This window comes from Phocoena sinus, chromosome X (genome assembly GCF_008692025.1).
Source record: "Phocoena sinus isolate mPhoSin1 chromosome X, mPhoSin1.pri, whole genome shotgun sequence".
NCBI lineage: Eukaryota > Metazoa > Chordata > Mammalia > Artiodactyla > Phocoenidae > Phocoena > Phocoena sinus.
Genome location: NC_045784.1, coordinates 126,483,609 through 126,498,030, shown reverse-complemented (window position 1 = coordinate 126,498,030; position 14,422 = coordinate 126,483,609). Strand labels below are relative to the sequence as shown.

At 51.4% G+C, this 14,422-nt stretch overlaps 1 protein-coding gene across 2 annotated transcripts in view; it reads right to left on the bottom strand.

Annotated features, from left to right (window-relative positions):
• The window catches only part of TMEM185A (transmembrane protein 185A), a 31,561-nt gene extending 23,383 nt beyond the window's left edge, over positions 1-8,178 (bottom strand). The window contains exon 1 of one of the 2 annotated variants that reach the window (XM_032619962.1): positions 7,970-8,178. In XM_032619962.1, coding sequence (XP_032475853.1) covers positions 7,970-8,007 — 38 coding nt within the window. In that variant the 5' untranslated portion in view covers positions 8,008-8,178. The remainder of the gene's footprint in view (positions 1-7,969) is intronic. The other variant, XM_032619963.1, reaches the window with a different exon arrangement.
• Between the last annotated feature and the right edge of the window lie 6,244 nt (positions 8,179-14,422).

The following is a 14,422-nucleotide window of genomic DNA, read 5'->3' as shown; positions in this document are numbered from 1 at the left end:
AACCAATTAGAAGAAAGGAGATGACACAGGTTTATTGTGACTGAGTAAGGACAAGAGAAGCAGTTTACTAGGACAGTAATTTGATCAATTAGACTTCAAAGCAAAAAGCATTAAAATGACTAATAAAGAAAATCTAACAACATGACCATAGAATATGGAAATAATCTGACAATATTTCTTGTACAAATATACATTGTGGGCTTCTACATGCTACTACTAAATCATGACAGATAAAGCAGACAAAGTTCCTAAGGAAATTATGGAAATGAACGCTAGAGTTGATAAAAATAGCATGGTTCTATCAAAGCAAACAAAAGATGCTTTCTTTACATGTGTACAGAATTTTTCCAGAGGGAAAAAAAGGATCATGGGGCACCAATACAAAATACACACAAATCTAACTTAAAACTTTAAAAACTGTTTGAGCGTGTGGGAAAGAAACAGTCTCTGCCCCGAAGATGCTCAAAGACTAAGAGGAGCAGAGGGGGATCAAGCAACTATATATCATGGCAAACTGGGACATGGAAGGTTCATTTCCCTGGGAGAGCTGGGAAAGGAGATGGGGTTTGGGGATAGGGAATTCCAGAAAAAGGGAAGACGATTCTTTAAAGCATGAGACAGTATTTTGTACCCCAGGAGACTAGAACACGTGGAGTACGTTCTGTAAATCTTGGGGTGGGGAGTGCTGGGGAGACAGGAGAAAAGGCACCAGAGGAAACAAGGGAAAGGTAGAATGGGGGATTTGAATATCAAGGTAAAGTCCTTAGAATTTATTACTAGGCAATAGGGGGCCACTGAAGATTTTCTGAGCAAAAGAGTGACAGAAGGTAGAGAAGAGTGTGTAAGGTAGATGGTAGTTGGTAGAGACTGGAGGCAGAAATTCTACACAAGTCATAATAAACTGACAAAATAGACTGAAAATTGCCTAACCTGGGACTTCCCTGGTGGTGCAGTGGTTAAGAACCCGCCTGCCAATGCAGGGCACACGGGTTCGAGCCCTGGTCCGGGAAGATCCCACGTGCCACGGAGCAAGTAAGCCTGTGTGCCGCAACTACTGAGCCTGCACTCTAGAGCCCGCTCGCCACAACTACTGAAGCCCGCAAGCCACAACTACTGAAGCCCGCGTGCTGCAACTAGTGAAGCCCGCGCGCCTAGAGCCCATGCTCCGCAACGAGAAGCCACCACAATGAGAAGCCCTCGCACCGCAAAGGAGAGTAGCCCCCGCTCGCCGCAACTAGAGAAAGCCCGCACACAGCAATGAAGACCCAGTGCAACTCAAAAAAATAAATAAAATAAAATAAACCATGATAACTGTAGAGAAAAAAAGTGATAAAAAGCTCCAAATATAAAAAAAAAATTTAAACTAAAAATAAAAATTAAAAAAGCCTAAACTACTATGAGTTACTTTTCAAGAAACATTCAGACCAGAATCCAAGTATAGAAACAGACTGCTCAATTCTCCACAAATCAGCAAATGGAGGTTCCAATGGATATTCTGGCATCAAACCACTACTTCCTTAATTTCACTTTTCCAATTACACCTTAAAAGTGAATTTACCCCACTTTCATCTGAGTCTGTAATGCCAGTACAAGATCACTGAGTAGCGTCACGTGGGTCAAACTGCAAAGCTAGTATCCTCTCTGAAATGTACACAGAGCTTTCTGCTTGAGCCTCAAATTCCCTCTCTCCACCTTGGGGGGAAGGGAAAAAGGATTTAGGGAGGGAGGGAATATACCTAGTAAAGAGATGACACTGTGCGTATAAACGTTCTATTATCTTGTTTTCCGCGAGTCAAAAGAATGCAGCTGGACTCTTTTTAGACCCATCAGTTTTCTCCAGTGAAAGCCGCTGGCTTTAACTGGAGCAGGCACACATGCACACACACATGGTCTGGGTGACACATCCCTGTGAGCGCCTCTCTGTTTACAACTTTAGAGAATAGCTCCAACTGACAAACTGCTAATTGACACTCTCCCAACGTTTTAAAGGAACTGCACCTCTTACACTGAGCAGAACCTTACGAACAAAATTTAAAGTCATTTACTGACAAGAAAGTACAAAAGCCAAATAAAAACAAATCACTCTTGAGGAGGACTAGACAGAGCCCAGGCCTGTGGGAACTGTTTCCCAGCTGTGTGGTTGTGCGTGGGTCACTCTCTCCTCATTGGGTTGCTCCTATATCCACTCATGGAGATAAGGGGATATGAGAGCCCTGTGTAAATGATGGATTTTACCCATTTTAGCTGCTACTAGTATTACAAAAGAGAAAAGTTATAACAATCTCATTTAGCCATCATTTTTCTCACTATTAGGTCATAGGTGACAAACTACGAATCGTCAGTTATAAAGAGCCTGTCTCCAGAGTTGAAGGCTTTCATCTTAAATTCTAGTCTCCTCGTACAGGCATGGCCTATGATCAGGCAAGGCAATTAGAAACCCCAAGCTCAATACTGGGAAGCTTCACTCCCAAAGTCCTAGGAAACTACCTAAAATGCCTCCAATCCACTGTCTCTCCCCTACAACAGAGTTCCCCAATGGCTCACATCTATCTGTACTCAACATCCACTCACTCAGCACATTTATCGAACACCTCACCATCCTGGCCTTCAAAGAACTCACAGCCAAGAAAAACATGCGTGTAATTAGCAAGTCATGGGAATGACAGTTTTGAAACCAGAAATTCTGCATTCAAATGAGACGTGTCTCCTTTAAACAGTCCCCCTGGGAGGCGATGCACTAATTCCACTTCCTTGCTCAAACCATCTTTGGAGCTTTCCTCCTGGAATCACCTTGAGAGCCTGCGGTCCGTTCTTTTGAATACCCCCAGTGGTGCCGAATCTTCACTGAGAGTGGATTTTTGGAAACGGCCAAAAGTCAGTCAGAGCCAAGTTTAGTGGATAGGATGTGTGATCAAACTAGGCAGCACTATTTTGGTTAAAAAATGATATATGATTATAAAGCAATGAGATGGATTTTCTTACAGGATTTGCTTCCAAGGCAAGTTCAAATGAGTAACAAGGGGTATGAGCAATGGAGTAGGTATATATTTACCTTTTCCCTAAGGAACTTCTTTGAAAGATAATACTCATTTAGATGCGTAAGCTCGAATACAAGGTTTGCTTTGCTTAATCACAACTCATAAACAGAAGGCTCCTTAGTATATCGGGCCTCCTATACCACGGCTGGGGTGGGCAGATGCTACTAAATCAGAAGGGGGGCATATGAATACCGGAAAGAGCACAGGTTGCAGAAGGAAACCAACTTGTTCGACTCCTGACTTGGCCCCTCGCCGCCTATGTGACTTCAGGGAATTCACAAGCTAAGACTGCAAAACAAGGCTGATATCGAACTCAGAGGGCTGTTGTGAAGGTTCAAGATAATGGGTGCAGAGCAGTGATACTGTGCCTGGCACGTGGTAGGTGTCCCGGAAGCCACAGCTATTATTAATAGCCTCAGTATAATCAACAAGCTTTTCTTACTATAGGTAGTTTGAGGTGACAGAATGACAGAAAAACAGACAGTTGGGTGGTGAAGAGTTCATTAACAGTACCAACATACACTCACTATTGATGGATCTGGAGCCTGCTTTAAAAAAAAAAACAGTAATGTGTCAAAAACATTTACAGTAATTGTTAACACTACGTGTAGTATTTTTAAGTCACATGACAAGCGTTGCCCGCAAGGCCCCTACCACACCGACCTCTCAGTACTGTTTTAACACACCAGGCCCTCCCATGACCCCGCGCCTCTGCATACTTTGTCCCTTCTAAGATGCCTTTCCTGCCCTCTTGTCTGACGAAAGCCTATAACTATATCCTTCAGAATCGAGCTGTGGAACCTTCCCTGTCCACGCTAGACAGAATTAGTGGCTCTGCCCCTTGTGTTCCTGCAGCATTGGGTTCTTTGGTTCTTGTGCCTGGAACGCCTTGTCCCGTGTTGAATTTTAATGTTTCCATTTCTGCTTCTTCCACCGGGCTCGAGCGGGGAGGGACCACGTCCCATTCACTCTTGTACTTTGGGCACCCGGCACATCTCTGGCACACAGTAGGAACCAGGGAGATGTGTGATGAAGTAATGCTTTACATGTACTTTACAAATGCCTCTTAAAGGTCAGGTAGCTGCCTGTTGTTAATTACCCGCAATCACATTCATGTTTCCAGACTTCAAATAAGAGACAAGATCACTCACACGGACTCCAGAATGGCTTTAGATGTTGCAGCATATGGAAGCTTCTAAATGCTACTGACCTCAGGACTCCATCCCCACAAGACGGAATGCTCAGAGCAGCGCTCCTCAGCCTTTGTCCCAGTCCAGGACACCTGCGGGATACACCACACTCCATCTGGAGCTCACTGCGGCTGACTCAGAAGTTCTAGCAGAGTTCTCACAGCCTTCGAGCACTGCCTGGCTACCAGGGCTGAAGGGCCTTCTCCGAGCCAGCAACTGCACAAGGAAGCAGAGAATCCCAAGGCTCCGTGGTGCGGACAGGGTGCCGGCTTAATGCCACCTACTCCCAGATCTCTAGCTCCCAGGAACACCTCACGATCCAAGTTTGTCAATTCCGTATACTTCTAGGAGTTTGCCTATTCAATAAATAGGGCTCCCTAGCTGTTAGGAAGCCTTGGGCATTCAGGGAAGGACTTGGTGGGTCCGGGGTGTCTGTTTCAGCAAGGCTTAACCTATGTAACTAAAAAGAAGCTCATGATCAACCAGTTCTGAGCCAGATGGAAATAGGCATCTGAGTGTTGACAGCTGTGAATCATTCTCTGTCAGTGTAGTTTTCCAGAGCCTTGGCAATACAGCAGCGGATTCAGACTCCCAAGATCAAAAGGTTGGAAAGAAGATCTGGAGCCATGGCCCATGCCTTGGGGCCCACCAAACCATGACAGTGACTATTCCTGTGACATACACAATCCACAGAGTCAAGGCAGCCATGGTCTGCTTAGTGTCGTGGTGTTCCCAGCTCTCCAATGGAATGGCTGCACCCTGAAGGAGGGAAGACGGTGAGAGGAAAGAGAACCAGGCCGCAGACCATGAGGAAGGCAGTGACTCTGGAGAGTGAGTCGTTCGTTCATTCATTCATTCATCCATCCATCCCACAAATACTTTTTGAGCCAGGTACTATTCCAGGTATGCAGGGTACCATAACACGCAGAGTCATGGCCCTGCCCCCATGGAGCTTAGAGTTTCATAGGGGAGACAGGCATTAGTCAAACAAGGGTACAGATGAGTGTATGATGGAGGAACACAGCACACTACACAGACTGTACAAACAGGGTGCAGTGCGCTGGGCGGGGAAGTCAGAAAAGCTGCCCTCGGCAAGCAACAAGTGAGCTGAGATCTCAAGGAGAAACAGAAGCTAACAAGGTAAGGAGGAGAGGAGGAGAGAGAGGGAAACACTCCCGGCAAAGAGAACAGTATGTGCTAAGGTGCTGGGCTAGTAGGGAGGTGTTGAACTGGCTCTGAATTCCAGGCGGGGAGCGAGGAAGCAGCACCAAGGTTTGAGGCCCTGGCACAAGGTTTCCTCCTGTCTCCAGCCCTCCGTTTGCTCTTCGAGCTGTCTGGAAGGTCCTCCTCAGCATGGAGCAAAAACTAAACAACAACGTCGAAAACGAGGTGTGCCCCCAAGACATGACACACCACCAGCTGAGAACTGGCACCTGCCGACATCAGCTGGCCACCGTCTCAGGAGTCCCCACTGTGAGGAAACACGGCTCTCTCCCACTGACTCAACACGGCATCAGGAAAATGAAAACAAAAATGGCATCCTATAGAAGACCTTCAAACTTTTCAGGGAGATGTGCATCTCAATCCCAATAGAGTTAAAAGGGTTGATAAGTACGTTGATGTTGACTATAAACCTGTTTAGATACCTGGTATTTAATCGTCATTTTCCTGTGCCAATTTCCGGGGGCGGGGCGGCGGGGGGTGGGCAGAAAGAAGCTACTACAGGAAAAAATGGTTAAGGATGCTATCTGGGCAGCACTATTTTGTTTCAGCAAGTGTTAGCCAGTTCCATCACTCCAGGCAGCTCTTTGTGGCTTCCGAATGATCTGTCACCTTACAAAGTTGTCCTGGAACTTTCTATTTGTAAAGCACTTTGCAATCAATCATTAATTTGGCCTCTCTATCCTGCTGAGAGATTATACTCATTCTGCCTATAAAACAGACAGACAGGGCTTCCCTGGTGGCGCAGTGGTTGAGAGTCCACCTGTTGATGCAGGGGACATGGGTTCGTGCCCCGGTCCGGGAAGATCCCACATGCTGCAGAGCGGCTGGGACCGTGAGCCATTGCCATTGAGCCTGCGTGTCTGGAGCCTGTGCTCCACAACGGGAGAGGCCACAACAGTGAGAGGCCCGCATATCGCAAAAAAAAAAAAAAAAAAAAAAAAAACAGATAAGTGAGTGGCCCAAGGACACAAAACAATTCAGCTTTTACTTATCTTTCTTATCACCATCGTCAAACAATGTAGATACACAAGGCCTATCCAACTCCGGCACCAGCCCTGCTACCCTGGAGACCAATCCTAACCCCTAGGAACAGCAGAGGAAGGCGCTGCAGTCAGTTCTCAGTTACCTGCTCTCAACAAGCTCCTCTATGCAGAGCGCCTTCAAGGCCAACAGTGATAATGACTGCACTGTGATGGGGACACTGGCCCTCCAGACTAAACAGAACATGAACTCGGTAGTGCTCAAAGAGCAGTAAGAGCACCCAGTAAGTCACAATGGCTCGAACCTTAAAATGTCAGCGTCCCTAAGGAGGCTGCACTCCCAACACACACACATACACACACACACACACACACACACACACACACACACTCATCCTCTCTCTCTCCCAAGACATGCCCCACAAGCAGCCTGGAAGGTGGTCTCCACTGGGCTCCCACAGCACAACACTGCACTGTGCTGTCAATCATCTACTGGCCTGCCCTTCTCCACCCGCACGCTGGGCCCTCTCAGCAGCTGAAGCAGACGACATGGGACCTGGCATAGGAAAGGTTTACTGAGTGCGTGCCTTCCACCACCAAATAAGGGAGCTAGGCACTCCCTTCACAGAGCAGTGGACTTCGGAGATCAGCTAGGCCAACTCCTTATTTTTCAGATGAGCAGAGGATCCCCCAGTTACATACGGCCTGCTCTCCAATCCAGGTCTTTAGGTTCAGTTTAGTTCCACAAACATTTGATAAGTGCCTACTATGTGTCAGACACAGTGGGAGCTGCGGGGAATAGAGATTTGAGCAGGAGACGGTCTCTGCTTTAGGGAATTCACAGCCTGGGGAGGTAAGAGAGTTACAGAACACTTGGTCAAGTCCAAGGACAGACGCTCGATTCCTTAGCCAGTGTTCCTTCCCTCCAGTCCACTGGCTAGTCCCCATCTGGGAAACAGGACAGCAATATCTGCTTCCTGCAAATAAACTTATAGTCAAGACTGATGAGCAAACGTGTACGGAAAATTGTCAGGTTTACCCCCCAAAAGCGTTATGTAAGGTCCTGCCATACCCTGACACGGACTCCAAGGATTCAACAGTGTTTCAGACATCAGTTCCACAAAGAAGCAAACAAGCGAGGGATGGGCATACGTCCAAGGGAAACCTCAAGGGCTTGGAGGAACTGTAGGAAACAGCTGGGGTGGTGGGTAGGGGTGTCGAGTCAAGTGAACCGGCCCTGGCGCGGGGAACGCATGGCAGGCAGCGGGTGCCAGAAGATGGAGCGGAGAGAGGGAAGTTGGGACAGCGACGAGGGAGGGAGGGCAAGCGGAGAGGCGCGGTTCCCGCGGGGCGGGGACCGCGGCCGGGAGGTTCTAGATGGGGCGGCGGGCCGGGGGCTGAAGGCAGCGGGCGCGGAAGGAGGCAGCGGGCCGGCGCCGAGGCCGATCGGTTTTCCGGGGAAGCTCGGGCAGGCCCCGCCGCCCGCCACAGCATCACGGACGCCGTGCCTCTTCGAGCCGTGCGGGCGGCACCTCACCTCGGGTTGAAGTCCTGGAAGAGGCCCCTCAGGTTCATGGCGGAGAACTTCACCGCGCCGTCCTCCTCCTCCTCCTCCCCCCGCCCCCCGCGCCGCGCAGCCTGCACGTTACAGCGGGTTCATGGTGCCAGCGCGAGCCGCGTCCCAGTCGCCGACGCCGCCGCCGCCGCCGCCGCCGCCGCCCTGAGAAACCTGAGCCGCACCTCACATCCCTCCTTCCGGGCTTCCGTAGGCCGCCGCGCATGCGCCCCGAGCCCCGCCCGGCAGGCCCGAGCAGTGCCGCGAGCGGCGCGCGATGCCGCTTTCCCAGCTCACAGTGCGCGGAGGCCTCGGCCCTCGGCTCCGCGCCCGGAGGAGGAGACGGCGGGGGCGACGGAGGCTGGAGGGACCGGGAACCCGGGGGAGGGCGCGGAGAGCCGAGCGGGATCGCTGACTCGGCGCAGGCCTGCGGGGAGCGAGCGCGCCGCCGGCGAGTCCCGCGGGGAGGTCTTCGCGGACACCTGTCACCTTGGCCCGCGCTGCCTTCTGGAGGTTTCCTCCAGCGAGAACTGAGCCTTGGGGCTAGTGGCCCCGAGTGACACGTTGCATTTTGGCCATCTCCTCCCAGGCCTTCACCTGTCAAATCTGTCAGTGACTGCGTCTCAACTTCCCTCCCAAGGCCCAGGCCAGCGCGTGGAGATATGCTGGCAGTCCCAAGCTCAGGCTACCCTGCACCAGTCATCTGCCCTCCCTACCGCCTTCCCCTCCTCGGTTGCCTCTCTCCGTTGGCAGCGGACCTGTTCACTGGGTTGGCGGGGGTGAGGGTAGGGGTGCCCAAACTGGAAATGTGGAAGCCATCCTCGCTTTGCTAACCTAGTTCAGAGACTCTTTGCCTCCTGCCCAGACTCTCTGGTCACCTCCCACCCGGCCCAGCTCTTTCTCCACTCTAAGCCATGCTATTTATAACTGCCAGGTTCATTTTCTGTGGGCAAGTCAACATCTTTGAGCCTCATTTTTTCTCCTCTGCAAAATGGAGATGATAAAATCTACTTCCTAAACTTGTTGGGAAGATTCAATGAGCTAGCGTGCATAACACACTGCCTGGTGCACACTAGGTGCTCATAGAATGCTGTTGCTATCTGGTGCTTCTTCAGGGGCCTACCTCCTCAAGGATTCTGTTTACTTTTGGAATTAGAGAGCAGGACAAGCTCACGGCAGGTGGCCTGGTCTACCTTCTTCACTTCGGCCGATTTAAGAGTTTTCCATGAGCACAGCAATACCTTAGACATTAGTCTGTATCATTATGGATAATAGCTGCACTTTGTAGCAATAGCAGAATTTCACAAACGGCAATTTTATAGGACTTAGCCCTGGGGGCGGCTTGAGAAGATCACGATTATGGTAGTCATACTTTGCCATGATGGTATCACCTTTCTTCTGTGAACTTGCAAACATTTCACAAGTAGTAATTAGGTTTCCCAAACCCACTGGGGAGTGGGTATTATTTTTTTATTATTTTTTTTTTGCGGTACGCGAGCCTCTCACTGTTGTGGCCTCTCCCGTTGCGGAGCACAGGCTCCAGACGCGCAGGCTCAGCGGCCATGGCTCACGGGCCCAGCCGCTCCGCGGCATGTGGGATCTTCCCGGACCCGGGCACGAACCCGTGTCCCCTGCATTGGCAGGCGGACTCTCAACGACTGCGCCACCAGGGAAGCCCAAGTGGGTATTATTATATGAGCTGTTTCTAAGGATGAGTAACCTGAATCAAGTTTGTTAGCTGCTGAAGCACCAGAACCCTGTCCCAGAGTTTTGGTCTAGCTCCCCTGCCCATCCTCCAAGTGGAGTCTGGTGTGTACCCCTGAGGAGGTTCCCAATGAACATATAAATATAGAAGAGAAAGCTGAGGCACAGAGAAGCTTGTATAATGTGCCCTGAGCTGCCCAGCTACTAAGGATGTAGGACTTGGCGTCCTGCCGAACCTGCAGCCCATACTCTGCAAAAAAGAGGTACTTGCCAGTGACCAGATTGGCCAGCACCACCTTAATTACTGGTGGCCTCACCCCAAATAGGCGTTAAGACTGAGATTGTTTGTCAGTTCAGACACTTGAATAACAGACACTGTCGCCCTTTCAAGAGCTTCACAGACAGAGACCAGGCGGGCTGCTCAGGGTCCGGAGCCTCAAGGGCAGGCACTACTTTGGTGAGGTCCTAGGGGGTCCCAGAGCTGACCCACCGCTCTGCAAGCCTGCAGTACCCCCTCAACATGGACATGGACAGATGACCAGACCAGCTGTCAATGTATTGTTTTTCTCTGACAAGCCAAATTGCCAAGGGAGCATAGAGGCCTGTCCACGAGGACATATGGGAAGAATTGGACGACCCAAGGCTTCCCATCCTCAACCTTCGAGAAGTGGATGAACCTAGACTGCCTCAACTTTACTGGCGGCCCAGCCATGTCCTCTCCTGGTGCTCCCATGGAAATAAGAATCAGAACATCCAGGCTTCCCTCTTGTCCTCTCTCCAACAAGTACAAAAGACCCCGTTGCCCATCTGCTGCCCACCTCAGACCCCTTGCTCAATGTACCACCCTGGGCAGTGGCCCAAAGCTTCCCTGCCCTGTGTGGACAGACCCATGAGGGACCTAAACATTGAGGAAAGACCCTGAGCCATGCATAGGATGACACCCTCATCATCTCTAGCTAACCCGGACTGGCCACCAAATTTCAGGGCCACCTTACTTAGAGATTCCCGACAATCTTCATACAAAGGCATGAAATGGCTCTGGATTGAAAAGGCACAAGCCCCAGATAAGCCAGAAAGCAGTTGGTGGCTTGTCCAATTCAACATTCATATTGACTCCAATGTGATGGGGTGGAGGGTGGGCTTCTGAAGAGCAGGGCCCTGAAAGGAGAGAATTCTGGTGCCTTCAGACAGTCTCGTCATGGAGGAACTGGGCCAGGGGAGGAAGTGGCTGGGGCCCAGGGCTCCGCGCTGCCAGGGCTCCGCCCCCGGGCCACTGCAGCAGCAGAATGGAGGGGGCATGGAATTAGAGGACTTAGACCAGCTTCACCGCCGCTTCACTGGAGGGAGGGACAGCTGGGAGCCAATCCCTGGCCATGCCGGGGGGCCTATCCTAGGGTTCCTGGGGGACCAGCTTGACAGCTTCTTCAGCCGGGAGCCTGTGGCTACAGGCTGACCCTCTCTGGACCTGAAAGTCTCCACTCTGAGCTCCTGAAAGGCTACACCCGTAATGCCACCACTGAGAAAATCCCTGGAGTCCCTGGAGTTCCCAAGACTCCACTTACAAGGTGCCTCCCCACAGCGCTTCCTTAGAGGGCCCTGGTTTCTGGCTACTTTAGCTTCACTTGCTAAGTGTGCCGTCTTTCTGGTCCTGAAAGCTCCCTGGCAGGTGGTTGGAGCCTGGCAGGGGCTGTGGCAGAACACAGGGGCTGTGTCTGGGGGCCCAAGGAGCTGGGGGAGGGGCTGGGGTGCAGTGGAAGGGACTGAGGCAGGAGGATCTTTGGTTCTGCTTGGATTGCAGCTGCCCCCATCTTCCTCCAGAGCCCAGAAGGGGCCACCCCTCACAGGGGATGCTTCCCTCGGGACTTGCAAACTGCAGCTGCTGAGACAAGAGGGAGACAGGGGCGTCTCAAGGCCCCACTGGCCATCTTGTCACTGGGACCTGGGAGCGGGTGGATGAGCGCCTCTCCTGGAGCAAGCTTCCCAGGAGGAAGGGAACACGGGCCACTTCCTGTTGGCAGGCCGCTGGGCAGGCGGTGTCTGTCTGGGAGTCTAGAGCCACCAGGATGTCCCTGTGCTTCCACTCTGGACCTCTCTTGCCGCCATGGGCTCCAGGAAGGCTTCCCAGGTGGAGAGGGAGGCTCTGGGCCTCTGCAAAGCGACATCTCAGTGAGGCAGCTCCATACGTTTCTCAGACAGCTAGATTGCTTTGTCACGGTCTCTGGTCTACACTGGGATCCTTCCACCGCCTAAAATGTTTGCTCCAGCCCCACGGACTGCACCCCATCCTGCCCTGGCCACCCTGCAGTCAGCAGGAGAGGGCTTTCCCGGGCCTCTGTGTCCTGCGGACTCAGCTCAGGAGGCCCTTGGGCTTCCTGCTACCGCCTGCACCCCTGGAGCGCGGTACGCCATAGGTGCTCAGCAAGTGTCCAGGAAATGAATTCGGGAGCCCGACACACCCAAGAGCCCCGCTACCAAGCAGTTGCCCCTCCTCCCAGGCCTCACTCTGGGTCCACCACCTCTGCCGGAATCATGATCTCTGCTTCCTAAGATTCCAGAAGCTGCAGGCAAGATCTGTGGGCAGCCGCACCATGTTCTCTCAGGGCATGGACACGCTGAGGCTTCTTGAACAAGTTATACCATGTTTGCACAGATGTGAGGCAGATCATACATTTCACAACATATTTTAAATGGAAAAAGAAAAAATCCGTCAAGCAATGTACAAGTAAATAATAAGACATACACAGATTCCGGAATATTAAAACGTGGGGGAAGGTAGATCTTGGATACACAGTAATAATAGCCCCTTGGCATTGAGCACCTATACTGGGTCAGGCACTTCATATGCAGGTGACACCTTGTGTCATATTTGCTAGGGGTTAAATTATGCCCCCCAAAAGATATGCTGAAACCCTCATCCCCAGTACCTGCGAGGGGAACTTATTGGGAAATAGGGCCTTTGCAGATGTAGTCGAGTTAAGATGAGGTCATTACAACAATCCCACTACTGGGTATATACCCTGAGAAAACCATAATTCAGAAAGAGACATGTACCACAATGTTCATTGCAGCTCTATTTACAATAGCCAGGACATGGAAGCAACCTAAGTGTCCATCAACAGATGAATGGATAAAGAAGATGTGGCACATATATACAATGGAATATTACTCAGCCATGAAAAGGAACGAAACTGTGTCATTTGTTGAGACGTGGATGGATCTAGAGACTGTCAAACAGAGTGAAGTAAGTCAGAAAGAGAAAAACAAATACCGTACGCTAACACATATATAAGGAATCAAAAAAAAAAATGGTTCTGAAGAACCTAGAGGGCAGGACAGGAATAAAGATGCAGACGTAGAGAATGGACGTGAGGACACAGGGAGAGGGAAGGGTAAGCTGGAATGAAGTGAGAGAGTGGCATGGACATATACACACTACCAAACGTAAAACAGATAGCTAGTGGGAAGCAGCTGCATAGCACAGGGAGATCAGCTCAGTGCTTTGTGAGCACCTGGAGGGGTGGCTCGGGAGGGAGGGAGGGAGAAGCAAGAGGGCGGGGATATGGGGATATATGTATACGTATAGCTGATTCACTTTGTCATACAGCAGAAACTAACACACCACAGTAAAGCAATTATACTCCAATAAAGATGCTAAAAACAAAACAAAACAAAAAATGAGGTCATTAGACTGGGCCTAATCCCATATGACAGGTATCCTTAAAAGAAGAGGGCAAATCGGCTGTAGACATGACCAGAGGGGAGACAGCCATGTGAAAATGAAGACAGAGACGGGAGTAATCCAGCCGTAAACCACGGAACACTTGGGAACATCACAAGTTGGAAGAAAGAAGAAAAACCCTCCTCCAGAGCCATCAGAGGAGGCATGGCCCTGCCAGCACCGTGATGGTTTTCACTTGAGCCTTCAGAAAAGGGAGAGAAGTTGAAACCCCACTGGCGACTTCAATTTGTGGTACCTTGTTGGGCGGCTCCAGGAACCGAACACAATCTCATATCAAGGCTCAGAAGTTGTACTGTTACACTCTCCATCCTACAGATGAGGACACCGAGAGCCTGATGCCGGACCCTGCCCACGGGGACTCTCCTAAACCCTGTCAAGACCCCACCTCCCCTGAAATGAAGAGGAGACCCTGAAGGAGAGGTGGGATCTAGCACAGAGGGTGTGAGGATGGAGAAGGGTCTTGGACGTGGGGGTCCGAGGCACGGCCCTCTGAAGGCGGCTCCTATGCTCAGGCTTGGGCCCTGCTCTCTCCTTCCACTGCCCACTCTGCTCCCTTCTGTCCCAGCGGCGTGGTGGCCCCACGTTCTCCTGCAGGCTCACTTCCCCGGGCACACTGGCTGTCAGGCAGGCGGCAAGCCTGCATTCAAAGCACGGGGACCGCCGGGCCGGCGGACTCTCCGCATCCCCACGGGGCGTGAGTGTCTGTGCCCTTCAGGGCCCTGCGGATGCACCTCCTCCTGGATGCTTGCTCACACGTGGCTTTACACCCTGCTGCTGTCTTCTGAATGTCACTTGGCTTCACACCCTGCATCCCGCCACCAACCCAGCCCTATCCCTGTGCCCAGCCCCAGCTCAGGGACCACGGACAGGCACAGGCCCGGGCCCCCGCGCTTGCTCACAAAGGCCCCTACAGCAGCAGCCGGCGATATTTGCCACACAGGAGGGTAGGCGAGAGCCAGGCAGGAGGTCAGCCCTTTGCCGAGGAGGCTGGA